Source organism: Oncorhynchus kisutch, linkage group LG5 (genome assembly GCF_002021735.2).
Source record: "Oncorhynchus kisutch isolate 150728-3 linkage group LG5, Okis_V2, whole genome shotgun sequence".
Taxonomy (NCBI): Eukaryota; Metazoa; Chordata; class Actinopteri; order Salmoniformes; family Salmonidae; genus Oncorhynchus; species Oncorhynchus kisutch.
The window spans coordinates 75175232-75189819 of NC_034178.2; the positions used below are offsets into that span (position 1 = coordinate 75175232).

The 14588-nt window shown below is 45.3% G+C and overlaps 2 protein-coding genes across 4 annotated transcripts in view; one reads left to right on the forward strand and one right to left on the reverse strand.

Moving 5' to 3' along the window:
- Positions 1 to 14588, reverse strand: part of cenpp (centromere protein P) — a 160372-nt gene that overhangs the window by 16731 nt on the left and 129053 nt on the right. The window lies entirely within an intron of this gene.
- Positions 1 to 14588, forward strand: part of ecm2 (extracellular matrix protein 2, female organ and adipocyte specific) — a 29486-nt gene that overhangs the window by 11580 nt on the left and 3318 nt on the right. Inside the window, exons 3-10 of the mRNA XM_031825814.1 lie at positions 261 to 449; positions 1692 to 2435; positions 4696 to 4811; positions 7541 to 7676; positions 7920 to 8077; positions 12010 to 12149; positions 13098 to 13210; positions 13309 to 13522. Of these exons, the coding sequence (XP_031681674.1) occupies positions 261 to 449; positions 1692 to 2435; positions 4696 to 4811; positions 7541 to 7676; positions 7920 to 8077; positions 12010 to 12149; positions 13098 to 13210; positions 13309 to 13522 (1810 nt within the window). The remainder of the gene's footprint in view (positions 1 to 260; positions 450 to 1691; positions 2436 to 4695; positions 4812 to 7540; positions 7677 to 7919; positions 8078 to 12009; positions 12150 to 13097; positions 13211 to 13308; positions 13523 to 14588) is intronic.

Below are 14588 nucleotides of genomic sequence, written 5' to 3' on the forward strand. Positions count from 1 at the left end.
CAATAGATTTCTTAAACTTTGTTTTTCGCTTCGGAAATAATCAAAATCACCTAGAGGCCGTCAGTTGAGAAACCCTGTTGGACTGTATAACAGGACAGGTCCATTCCTTTTTTCTAACTCCTTGACCAGGTAAGGCTACAACGAGGAAAAACTCCAGGCACAATCATTTGATATCTGATCGCAGAATGTACGTTTGTCCCTATGATATCAACCCCTCTGCCTTGCCCCCCCCGTCTCCCCCACCCCGTCTCTCCATCCAGGTAAAAGGGGCCAGTGTGTGTACCAGGGCATCACCATGTTTGAGAAAGCTGTCTGGTCCCCCAAGCAGTGTGTTACCTGTCTGTGTAGTGGAGGGGAGGTGGTCTGTGACGAGATCCTTTGTCCCCAGCTACGATGTCACTACCCCTACACTCCCACTGGGGAGTGCTGTCCTGTCTGCATGGATACAGGTAGGTGTTGTTGTTTATATTGTTATTGTGGTGTTAGGTAGGTGTTGTTGTTTATATTGTTATTGTGGTGTTTCACTGGCCATTTTAACTAATCTTAACTAACGTAGTACTAATTTTAACTAACGTAGTACTAGTCTTAACTACCGTAGTACTAGTCTTAACTACCGTAGTACTAATCTTAACTACTGTAGTACTGATCTTAACTCTAAGATACAGAACGCGTCTCCTTCCTGAGCAGTATGATGGCTGCGTGGTCCCATGGTGTTTATATTTGCGTACTATTCTTTCCACAGAAGAATGTGGTACATTCAGTTTTTGGGAAATTGCTCCCAATGATGAACCAGACTTGTGGAGGTCTACAAAGATATAGAGTGTAACACTGAACTCACCTGAAACACTAGTTGATAACTTTTCATTGGTGGAGGCATGAATATGCATGAATATGCCTCCACCAATGAATCCATCCCCACGTGCCTTCAAAGTAAGTCTCTCTCCTTTGAATCCATCCCTCGCCTCTCCCTCCATCCCCCACCTCTCCCTCCATCCCCCACCTCTCCCTCCATCCCTTGCCTCTCCCTCCCTCCATCCCTCGCCTCTCCCTCCCTTCATCCCTCGCCTCTCCCTCCATTCCATCCCTCGCCTCGCCTCTCCCTCCATTCCATCCCTCGCCTCTTCCTCCATTCCATCCCTCGCCTCTCCTTCCATTCCATCCCTCGCCTCTCCCTCCATCCCTCGCCTCTCCTTCCATTCCATCCCTTGCCTCTTCCTCCATTCCATCCCTCGCCTCTCCCTCCATTCCATCCCTAGCATCTCTCTCTCTCGTCCCTCGCATCCATCCTTCGTCTTGCTCTCCATCCCTCGCCTCTCTCTCCATCCCTCCCTCGCCTCTCTCTCCCTCCCTCGCCTCTCTCTATCGCTCGCCTCTCCCTCCATCCCTCGTCTCTCCCTCCATCCCTCGTCTCTCCCTCCATCCCTCGTCTCTCCCTCCATCCCTCGTCTCTCCCTCCATCCCTCCCTCGTCTCTCCCTCCATCCCTCGTCTCTCCCTCCATCCCTCGTCTCTCCCTCCATCCCTCGTCTCTCCCTCCATCCCTCATCTCTCTCCCTCCATCCCTCGTCTCTCTCTCCATCCCTCCCATCCTCTCTCCCTACATCCCATCCTCTTTCCCTAACACTCTGCGGTTCTGATTGGCTGGGCCAGCAGCCCGTGGTGACGTCCCTGACTTCTCTGGCAATTCCCCAGTTCCCAACGACCCCAGCGACCATGTGAACCCTGACCTTGACCCCGCCGTGCCCCGCTCCCAGGCCGAGATCGAACTCCTCTTGAAGAGAGAGGAGGAAGAGCACAGGGAGGAGGAGGCACGTCTTCTCAAGAAGGACGCCGAGAAAAAGAGGAGGAAGAAACAGAAGAAGGAGGAGGCTGAGAGACAGAGGAGTCTGCAGGAGGAGAGGAGTCTGCAAGAGGAGAGGAGTCTGCAGGAGGAGAGGAGTCTGCAGGAGGAGAGGAGTCTGCAGGAGGAGAGGAGGCGCGAGGAAGAGCGGCTGCAGATGGAGAAGGAGGCAGAGAAGGCAGAGAAGAGGCAGGAGGAAGCAGAGGCGGCCATGAAGGAGCAGGAAAGGAAGCTGGAGGAGGAGAGGAGGAGACACGAGGAGGACCTGAAGGAGAACCTCAGGGAGCTAGAGGAGGAAGAAGAAGAGGAGAGGGAGCAGGAGGAGGAAGACATGGAGTGGCTATTGAGAGGAGATGTTTTCCAGATCTTTCCAGAGGAGCCGACCGAAGAGGACCTCCTTACACCTCCCCTAGCCGAGCCCACTGAGAAACAAGAGGAGGATGGAGGAGAGGAGTGGGGAGTGGTGGCACACAGACCTGGGAACACCCTCCCGTTAGGTTGTGATATCTCTGATGTCATCGTGACGTGTGAGAACGCTCAGCTGACCAACTTCCCTCCCCTGAACATCCCTGAACTCAAGTCTCTGAGCCTGGAGGGTAAGTTTAAGGAAAACTCCAACCAAATAAAACAACAATATTATTTGGTATTTGTTTAATTAGTAAATTGTTGATTTAGTCCCAATATGTTTTCAAGATATGTCACTTTCAAAGTGCAGAAATACAGCCGGTATCATATGATACTGCGTTTTACCGGCTGTATTTCTGCACTTTGAAAGTGACATATCTTGAAAACATGATTGTTAACATGCAAAACATCTTGGGACTAAATCAACAATTTACTAATTAAACAAAAACCAAACGATAGTTTTTAGTTGGTTGGAATTTTCCTTTAAGGCAGCTGTGTGTGTGTGTGTGTGTGTGTGTGCGTGCGTACGTGCGTGCGTGCTTGTGTGTGTGTGTGTGTGCGTACGTGCGTGCTTGTGTGTGCGTGCGTACGTGCGTGTGTGTGTGTGTGCGTGTGCAAGTGCTGTATAAGGTAGACAACACACCATCATATCACGTGTTAGACACTAAACCAGAAATTTCAAATCACAAATCACCCAAAACAGAAAAACCCCCATGCAGAGACTTCTATTGAGAAGTGAGTCATGTTTTTTGTTTGGTCGTTGTGATGGTAATTCCTAATGTGGTCACACAGATTAAAGTTAATAGGAGTAGAAACTAAAGAGAAAAACAAATACTGGAGGATAGATTTATTAGCTTCTCATTGCCTGTTGGTTTTTATACTGCAATTATGGAGGCTTTTGGCATAATTATGGTATGCACTAGAAGTATGAGAGCTTTTGGACCATGTTTTGACTTGCAGGACACGTAGTCATGGAACACTAGTATTTAACAACACTATAACACCAGGCTATGGAGTCCAGTCATTCTGAACACTAGTATTTAACAACACTATAACACCAGGCTATGGAGTCCAGTCATTCTGAACACTAGTATTTAACAACACTATAACACCAGGCTATGGAGTCCAGTCATTCTGAACACTAGTATTTAACAACACTATAACACCAGGCTATGGAGTCCAGTCATTCTGAACACTAGTATTTAACAACACTATAACACCAGGCTATGGAGTCCAGTCATTCTGAACACTAGTATTTAACAACACTATAACACCAGGCTATGGAGTCCAGTCATTCTGAACACTAGTATTTAACAACACTATAACACCAGGCTATGGAGTCCAGTCATTCTGAACACTAGTATTTAACAACACTATAACGCCAGGCTATGGAGTCCAGTCATTCTGAATACTAGTATTTAACAACACTATAACACCAGGCTATGGAGTCCAGTCATTCTGAACACTAGTATTTAACAACACTATAACACCAGGCTATGGAGTCCAGTCATTCTGAACACTAGTATTTAACAACACTATAACACCAGGCTATGGAGTCCAGTCATTCTGAACACTAGTATTTAACAACACTATAACGCCAGGCTATGGAGTCCAGTCATTCTGAATACTAGTATTTAACAACACTATAACACCAGGCTATGGAGTCCAGTCATTCTGAACACTAGTATTTAACAACACTATAACACCAGGCTATGGAGTCCAGTCATTCTGAACACTAGTATTTAACAACACTATAACACCAGGCTATGGAGTCCAGTCATTCTGAACACTAGTATTTAACAACACTATAACACCAGGCTATGGAGTCCAGTCATTCTGAACACTAGTATTTAACAACACTATAACGCCAGGCTATGGAGTCCAGTCATTCTGAACACTAGTATTTAACAACACTATAACACCAGGCTATGGAGTCCAGTCATTCTGAACACTAGTATTTAACAACACAATAACGCCAGGCTATGGAGTCCAGTCATTCTGAACACTAGTATTTAACAACACTATAACGCCAGGCTATGGAGTCCAGTCATTCTGAACACTAGTATTTAACAACACTATAACACCAGGCTATGGAGTCCAGTCATTCTGAACACTAGTATTTAACAACACTATAACACCAGGCTATGGAGTCCAGTCATTCTGAACACTAGTATTTAACAACACTATAATGCCCGGCTATGGAGTCCAGTCATTCTGAACACTAGTATTTAACAACACTATAACACCAGGCTATGGAGTCCAGTCATTCTGAACACTAGTATTTAACAACACTATAACACCAGGCTATGGAGTCCAGTCATTCTGAACACTAGTATTTAACAACACTATAACACCAGGCTATGGAGTCCAGGCTTAATGAAAACACTATCACCAAGATGGACAATATTCATGTTATTCCTCAGATTAATATGTCTCTTAATTAACCGCCAGGTAACGACATCACAACCATCCCAGTGGGGGCGTTTAATGGTATCCCCAACCTGGAGTGGATTAACCTGAGCAAGAACAAGTTGGTGACTTCTGGCATTGCCCCACGTGCCTTCAAAGTAAGTCTCTCTCCTTTGAAATAAGAGCCCGTCTCTCTGCTGGCATCGGCCTATACTCCTTCAAAGTAAGAGTCTCTCCTTTGAAAGAAGAGCCTGTCTCTCTGCTGGCATTGGCCTATACTCCTTCAAAGTAAGAGTCTGTTTCTCTGCGGCCATTGCCTCACACGCTTTCCAAAAATAAGGAGTCTGTTTCCAATGAGCCTGTCCAAGAAATGAAATATGAACTGTGTGGGAACAGTCTAAGCAGATGAATATGTGAACAAACAGAAGCATGTCAACATGGGGGGGGGGGGGGGGGGGGGGGACATTTGACTCACTCTCTCTGATCAAAATAAAAGTCTGCGTTTTTTAAACAGTCAATATTTAAATCCATCTGGAACATTTCCCAGAACACACAGCGGCCTATCATGTTAGAATTCTGACTAGGCCCGAACATAACACTACACTGATGAGAGAGAGAGAGAACACAGGTTAGCTAGCAGTTATTTGTTTGATAAGTGAAGATTAGAGCCGGGTTACTTGGATCTGGTGTCCATGACACATTTGTCCATAGAGAAACTCTCTCTTTAGTGATGGCTACTTCAACCATCCTCTGTTAATTACTGCAATTATACTTTGGCGAATATGGGAGAAAATCCAAAAAATTACATTCCATTCACTCTTGAATCTCAAAACACTTCGATGGACATCAGCAGTATAGATATATGATTTAACTTTGCGAGGCACAACAGACGCCAAAATCTCACTTCTACCCGTTTTAAACCAACATGAGCTAATTTAAACTGTAGCATGACTCTTGGAGCCAGTCTGCCATTTAGTTTGCACAATGAAACACAGTCTAAACTCTTTAAGCCATGGAGGCTTTAAAGGAAGGATGCCTGTTAAGCTAGCATCACCCCCATTCACCCTGCTCTGCCACAAACCTGCACAGGCCTTTTAACAAAAACAACATTCCATGGCCCTTAGTCAAGAGAAACCTCATTTGAACAGGGAGAGAGAAACCTCATTTGAACAGGGAGAGAGAAACCTCAGGGGAACAGGGAGAGAGAAACCTCAGGGGAACAGGGAGAGAGAAACCTCATTTGAACAGGGAGAGAGAAACCTCATTTGAACAGGGAGAGAGAAACCTCAGGGGAACAGGGAGAGAGAAACCTCAGGGGAACAGGGAGAGAGAAACCTCAGGGGAACAGGGAGAGAGAAACCTCATTTGAACAGGGAGAGAGAAACCTCAGGGGAACAGGGAGAGAGAAACCTCATTTGAACAGGGAGAGAGAAACCTCATTTGAACAGGGAGAGAGAAACCTCATTTGAACAGGGAGAGAGAAACCTCATTTGAACAGGGAGAGAGAAACCTCATTTGAACAGGGAGAGAGAAACCTCATTTGAACAGGGAGAGAGAAACCTCATTTGAACAGGGAGAGAGAAACCTCATTTGAACAGGGAGAGAGAAACCTCAGGGGAACAGGGAGAGAGAAACCTCAGGGGAACAGGGAGAGAAAAACCTCATTTGAACAGGGAGAGAAAAACCTCATTTGAACAGGGAGAGAGAAACCTCAGGGGAACAGGGAGAGAGAAACCTCAGGGGAACAGGGAGAGAGAAACCTCAGGGGAACAGGGAGAGAGAAACCTCAGGGGAACAGGGAGAGAGAAACCTCAGGGGAACAGGGAGAGAGAAACCTCAGGGGAACAGGGAGAGAGAAACCTCAGGGGAACAGGGAGAGAGAAACCTCAGGGGAACAGGGAGAGAAAAACCTCATTTGAACAGGGAGAGAGAAACCTCATTTGAACAGGGAGAGAGAAACCTCAGGGGAACAGGGAGAGAGAAACCTCAGGGGAACAGGGAGAGAGAAACCTCAGGGGAACAGAGATAGAGAAACCTCAGGGGAACAGGGAGAGAGAAACCTCAGAGGAACAGGGAGAGAGAAACCTCAGGGGAACAGGGAGAGAGAAACCTCAGGGGAACAGGGAGAGAGAAACCTCAGGGGAACAGGGAGAGAGAAACCTCAGGGGAACAGGGAGAGAGAAACCTCAGGGGAACAGGGAGAGAGAAACCTCATTTGAACAGAGATAGAGAAACCTCATTTGAACAGAGATAGAGAAACCTCATTTGAACAGAGATAGAGAAACCTCATTTGAACAGGAATAGAGAAACCTCAGGGGAACAGGGAGAGAGAAACCTCATTTGAACAGGGATAGAGAAACCTCAGATGAACAGGAATAGAGAAATCTCAGATGAACAGGAATAGAGAAACCTCAGATGAACAGGAATAGAGAAACCTATTTCCAGCCAGCTAGATCCACCGAGGTACTATATCACCAGAAAGAGGTGAGGTGCGACAATCAGGATATTTCTACAGCAAGAACCTTTGATTTCGTAAAAAAGAAACCTTGATTTCGTTAACAAAAATATTGTGATAACATCGATCGTTTTTCTTTTCCAATACTTTAGGTACGCTTGATTTAGCTTGCCTTCTTTAATGGAACCAATAGAATAGTCCCAATAAGTATTTGAAACCAGGTGTGATACTGTGACATTCCAATGTACAATATTTACCTTTCTTTATCTGTTTGCCCTTCCACAGAATGACAGATTATTTTCCATCACTATAACATGGCAACGATAGAACATCTATCTAAATATATAAAGTGCTTTATTTTCCATTGGTTAGAGTTGTTTAAATTCCCCAGAGGCGCAACGTTGTTTAATGTTGTTAATGATCGTTGGTCAGGGCCTGAAGTTCCTGAGCCGTCTGTTCCTGGACAACAACCTCCTCGAGACGGTTCCAACAGATCTCCCATCAACACTACAGGAACTCAAGATCAACGAGAACCACCTCAAAGGCATCGAGGAGAACAGCTTCCAAGGTAACCAAACAAAACAACAAATCTACATGTTACTAGTTACTGGACAAGCATTTGGGGGGGGGGGGGGGGGGGGGGGGGCATTTCAGGCAATAATATTTGTAAAACTGCAATGCTTCAATCAAACAAAGAATATGTTTCAACTGCACAAACGTGACTATTTGTTAGTGGAAGTGGCTGAAACCATAACCAGCACAGGGAGACTTTTATAGGAAAATGTTTTCACTGCTGTGTAATTTCTGAAAGGTCTGAGTAGCCTGTTGATCTTGGAGTTGGAGGGAAATGTCCTGAACGAAGGGACCGTGGATCATCAAGCTTTCAGTCCCCTCTCTCAGCTCTCTTACCTCCGTCTGGGCAGAAACCACTTCAGGACCGTCCCCCAGGGCCTGCCTCCATCTCTACTGGTGAGATGTATCAGTTTTTATCTAAAGATGTATATAAACCCTGGATTACTGAGGCTATGTATTGGCCATGGAGAGGCTTTGAAGCCACCTGTCGGCCATATTGGCCCTCCCCAGTCCTTCATAGGAATGAATGGAATTCTATAGTATTTCAATAAAATGTATTTAAGGATCTGTTTGTTGTAGTGGGGAAAATAACAAAACATTATACCTTTAAGGACAATGTGTATATATATATTCATATATAAAACGTCCACTTTTCAGGACCCTGTCTTTCAAAGATAATTCATCAAAATCCAAATAACTTCACAGATCTTCATTGTAAAGGGTTTAAACACTGTTTTCCATGCTTGTTCAATGACCCATAAACAATGAATGAACATGCACCTGTGGAACGGTCGTTAAGACAATAACAGCTTACAGATGGTAGGCAATTAAGGTCATAGTTATGAAAACTTAGGACACTAAAGAGACCTTTCTACTGATTCTGAAAAACACCAAAAGAAAGATGCCCAGGGTCCCTGCTCATCTGCGTGAACGTGCCTTAGACATGTTGCAAGGAGGCATGAGGACTGCAGATGTGGCCAGGGCAATAAATTGCAATGTCAGTACTGTGAGATGCCTAAGACAGCGCTACAGGGAGACAGGACGGACAGCTGATCGTCCTCGCAGTGGCAGACCACGTGTAACAACACCTGCACAGAATCGGTACATCCGAACATCACACCTGTGGATCAGGTACAGGGTGGCAACAACAACTGCCCGAGTTACACCAGGAACGCACAATCCCTCCATCAGTGCTCAGACTGTCCGCAATAGGCTGAGAGAGGCTGGACTGAGGGCTTGTAGGCCTGTTGTAAGGCAGGTCCTCACCAGACATCACCGGCAACAACGTCATCTATGGGCTCAAACCCACCGTTGCTGGACCAGACAGGACTGGCAAAACGTGCTCTTCACTGATGAGTCTCGGTTTTGTCTCACCAGGGGTGATGGTCTGATTCGCATTTATCGTCATAGGAATGAGCATTACACCGAGGCCTGTACTCTGGAGCGGGATCGATTTGGAGGTGGAGGGTCCGTCATGGTCTGAGGCGGTGTGTCACAGCATCCTCGGACTGAGCTTGTTGTCATTGCAGGCAATCTCAACGCTATGCTTTACAGGGAAGACATCCTCCTCTCTCATGTGGTACCCTTCCTGCCGGCTCATCCTGACATGACATTCCAGCATGACAAGCCACCAGCCATACTGCTCGTTCTGTGCTGGATTTCCTGCAAGACAGGAATGTCAGTGTTCTGCCATGGCCAGCGAAGAGCCCGGATCTCAATCCCATTGAGCACATCTGGGACCTGTTGGATCGGAGGGTGAGGGCTAGGGCCATTCCCCCCAGAAATGTCCGGGAACTTGCAGGTGCCTTGGTGGAATAGTGGGGTAACATCTCACAGCAAGAACTGGCAAATCTGGTACAGTCCGTGAGGAGGAAATGCACTGCAGTACTTAATGCAGCTGGTGGCCACACCAGATACTGACTGTTACTTTTGATTTTGACTCCCCCTTTGCTCAGGGACACATTATTCAATTTATGTTAGTCACATGTCTGTGGAACTTGTTCAGTTTATGTCTCAGTTGTTGAATCTTATGTTCATACAAATATTTACACATGTTCAGTTTGCTGAAAATAAATGCAGTTGAAAGTGAGAGGGCATTCCTTTTTTTGAGTTTATATATATATATATATATATATATGAAATATTGTATAAGCCATAGAAATGCATTTATTAATCTTAATAAGAATAAATGTGTCATAAACACAGTGTGGTTTTTCGCTGATAAGTGGACAATACACATCTGTACATTTCAATGAAACACAGTGAAGCAACTACAGCCCTTTTCTTGATAAGCCTTATCCACTCTCACGCTTTGGTTAAAGACAAGGTGCCATGTCAGGAAGGAGTGGCTCAAACACGGCTAACCTCAACACTCAGCTCTGCTTCACAAAACAGCCAGTACATCCTGTCATCACATAACATCCTGTACAGCCTGTCATCACATAACATCCTGTCATCACATAACATCCTGTACAGCCTGTCATCACATAAAATCCTGTACAGCCTGTCATCACATAACATCCTGTACAGCCTGTCATCACATAACATCCTGTCATCACATAACATCCTGTACATCCTGTCATCACATAACATCCTGTACAGCCTGTCATCACATAACATCCTGTCATCACATAACATCCTGTCATCACATAACATCATATACAGCCTGTCATTACATAACATCCTGTCATCACATCACATCCTGTCATCACATAACATCCTGTCATCACATAACATCCTGTACAGCATGTCATCACATAACATCCTTTCATCACGTAACATCCTGTACAGCCTGTCATCACATAACAGCCTGTCATCACATAACATCCTGTCATCACATAACATCCTGTACAGCCTGTCATTACATAACATCCTGTCATCACATAACATCCTGTCATCACATAACATCCTGTACAGCCTGTCATTACATAACATCCTGTACAGCCTGTCATCACATAACATCCTGTCATCACATAACATCCTGTACAGCCTGTCATCACATAACATCCTGTCATTACATAACATCCTGTACAGCCTGTCATCACATAACATCCTGTACAGCCTGTCATCACATAACATCCTGTACAGCCTGTCATCACATAACATCCTGTCATCACATAACATCCTGTACAGCATGTCATCACATAACATCCTGTCATTACATAACATCCTGTACAGCCTGTCATCACATAACATCCTGTCATCACATAACATCCTGTACAGCCTGTCATTACATAACATCCTGTCATTACATAACATCCTGTACAGCCTGTCATCACATAACATCCTGTACAGCCTGTCATCACATAACATCCTGTCATTACATAACATCCTGTCATTACATAACATCCTGTACAGCCTGTCATCACATAACATCCTGTACAGCCTGTCATCACATAACATCCTGTACATCCTGTCATCACATAACATCCTGTACAGCCTGTCATCACATAACATCCTGTCATTACATAACATCCTGTACAGCCTGTCATCACATAACATCCTGTCATCACATAGCATCCTGTACAGCCTGTCATCACATAACATCCTGTACAGCCTGTCATCACATAACATCCTGTACAGCCTGTCATCACATAACATCCTGTCATCACATAACATCCTGTGCATTCTGTCATCACATAACATCCTGTACATCCTGTCATCACATAACATCCTGTACAGCCTGTCATCACATAACATCCTGTCATTACATAACATCCTGTACAGCCTGTCATCACATAACATCCTGTCATTACATAACATCCTGTACAGCCTGTCATCACATAACAGCCTGTCATCACATAACATCCTGTACAGCCTGTCATCACATAACATCCTGTACAGCCTGTCATCACATAACATCCTGTCATCACATAACATCCTGTACAGCCTGTCATCACATAACATCCTGTCATCACATAACATCCTGTACAGCCTGTCATTACATAACATCCTGTACAGCCTGTCATTACATAACATCCTGTACAGCCTGTCATTATATAACATCCTGTACATCCTGTCATTACATAACATCCTGTACAGCCTGTCATTACATAACATCCTGTACAGCCTGTCATTACATAACATCCTGTACATCCTGTCATTACATAACACCCTGTACAGCCTGTCATTACATAACATCCTGTCATTACATAACATCCTGTACAGCCTGTCATTACATAACATCCTGTACAGCCTGTCATTACATACATCCAATTACAGTGAGCTACATTTGTATTGTTGTCTATTAGAGGAGCAAAGGGCCTCTCCGGCAAACAGTGCATCTCCATTGTGTATAAATACTCTTCATTTTATCGTTCTGTTTGCAGGAGGTTTATCTAGAGAACAACCTGATAGAAGAGATATCCGACTGCGTCTTCAACCAATCCACTAACCTGAACGTGATCTCACTGAGACACAACAGACTGGAGGAGTCCAGGATAGCACCTCTAGCATGGATCAACCACAAGTAAGAAAACTAGAGGATTTCACAAGTCTTCCTTTCAATGCATATATTACAAAGAAACTATAGTAAAGTTATATATGAGTTGCCACCCCCCCCCCTTGCCCTCAGAACAGCATCAATTCGTCAGGACATGGACTCTACAAGGTGTCGAAAGCATTCCACAGGGATGCTGGCCCATGTGGGCTCCAATGCTTCCACAGGGATGCTGGCCCATGTGGGCTCCAATGCTTCCACAGGGATGCTGGCCCATGTGGGCTCCAATGCTTCCACAGGGATGCTGGCCCATGTGGGCTCCAATGCTTCCACAGGGATGCTGGCCCATGTGGGCTCCAATGCTTCCACAGGGATGCTGGCCCATGTGGGCTCCAATGCTTCCACAGGGATGCTGGCCCATGTGGGCTCCAATGCTTCCACAGGGATGCTGGCCCATGTGGGCTCCAATGCTTCCACAGGGATGCTGGCCCATGTGGGCTCCAATGCTTCCACAGGGATGCTGGCCCATGTGGGCTCCAATGCTTCCCACAGTTGGCTGGATGTGCTTTGGGCGGTAGACCATTCTTGACACACACGAGAAACTGTCTTGAGTGTGAAAAAACCCAGCAGCGTTGCAGTTCTTGACACAAACCGTTGCCCCTGGCATCTACAACCATACCCCGTTCAAAGGCACTTCAATCTTTTGTCTTGTCCGTTCACCTTCGGAATGACACACATACACAATCTATGTCTCAGTTGTCTCAAGGCTTAAAAACCCTTCTTTAACCATGTCTCCTCCCTTTCATCTACGGTACACTGATTGAAGTGGATTTAACAAGTGACATCATTAAGGGATCACAGCTTTCATTTGGATTCACCTGGTCAGTCTGTCATGGAAAGAGCAGGTGTACTTAATGTTTTGCCTCCTCTTCCTCTTCTTTACTTTTCCCACCTCTCTCTGTCCCTTCCTCCCATCAGGAACCTGGAGTCCATAGACCTGTCCTACAACCGTCTGTACCTGGTCCCATCCTACCTGCCCAGAGCTCTGGTCCACCTGGTCTTGGTAGGGAACCAGATTGAGAGGATACCAGGTATGTACCATCCAGGATCGTTTTGGAATGTTTTCATTCTGTTAAGTACTTATCTTCTGGGAATACAAACGTACATCTTGCTTTATGTTGTAATACAGGGTTTGTGTTCGCCCACATGGTGCCGGGGATAGAGTACCTGTACCTGTCCCACAACAAGCTGGATGGGGAGGGAGTGGAGCCACAGTCCTTCTTCGGTGCTCACACCTCTATGACAGAGCTGTGTTTAGACCACAACCAGTTGATAACGGTTCCCCCTGGTATCAACCAGATGAGCACTCTGCACTTCCTCCACCTCAATAACAACAGAATCAGGTACTGTAGACGCACTCTGTGTCCCAAAAGGCACCCTATTCCCTATATAGTGCACTACTTTAGACCAGGGCCCTATTCCCTATATAGTGCACTACTTTAGAATGGCACCCTATTCCCTATATAGTGCACTACTTTAGACCAGAGCCCTATTCCCTATATAGTGCACTACTTTAGACCAGGGCCCTATTCCCTATATAGTGCACTACTTTAGAATGGCACCCTATTCCCTATATAGTGCACTACTTTAGACCAGAGCCCTATTCCATACGTAGTGCACTACTTTAGACCAGGGCCCTATTCCCTATATAGAGCACTACTTTAGACCAGGGCCCTATTCCCTACGTAGTGACCTACTATAGACCAGGACCCTATTCCCTATGTAGTGCACTGCTTTAGACCAGGGCCCTATTCCCTATATAGTGCACTACTTTAACCAGGGCCCTATACCCTACGTAGTGCACTAACTTAGACCAGGGCCCTATTCCCTACGTAGTACACTACTATAGACCAGGGCCCTATTCCCTACGTAGTGCACTACTTTAGACCAGAGCCCTATTCCCTACATAGTACTTTCCTAACAATGCAGAGGTTAACGGCAAGACAAGGGAAATAGTAACACAATAAAATAACAATAATGAGGCTATAAACAGGAAGTACCAGGTAGTAATGAGGCTATATACAGGAAGTACCAGGTAGTAATGAGGCTATATACAGGAAGTACCAGGTAGTAATGAGGCTATAAACAGGAAGTACCAGGTAGTAATGAGGCTATATACAGGAAGTACCAGGTAGTAATGAGGCTATATACAGGAAGTACCAGGTAGTAATGAGGCTATATACAGGAAGTACCAGGTAGTAATGAGGCTATATACAGGAAGTACCAGGTAGTAATGAGGCTATATACAGGAAGTACCAGGTAGTAATGAGGCTATATACAGGAAGTACCAGGTAGTAGAGGCCATATACAGGAAGTACCAGGTAGTAATGAGGCTATATACAGGAAGTACCAGGTAGTAATGAGGCTATATACAGGAAGTACCAGGTAGTAATGAGGCTATATACAGGA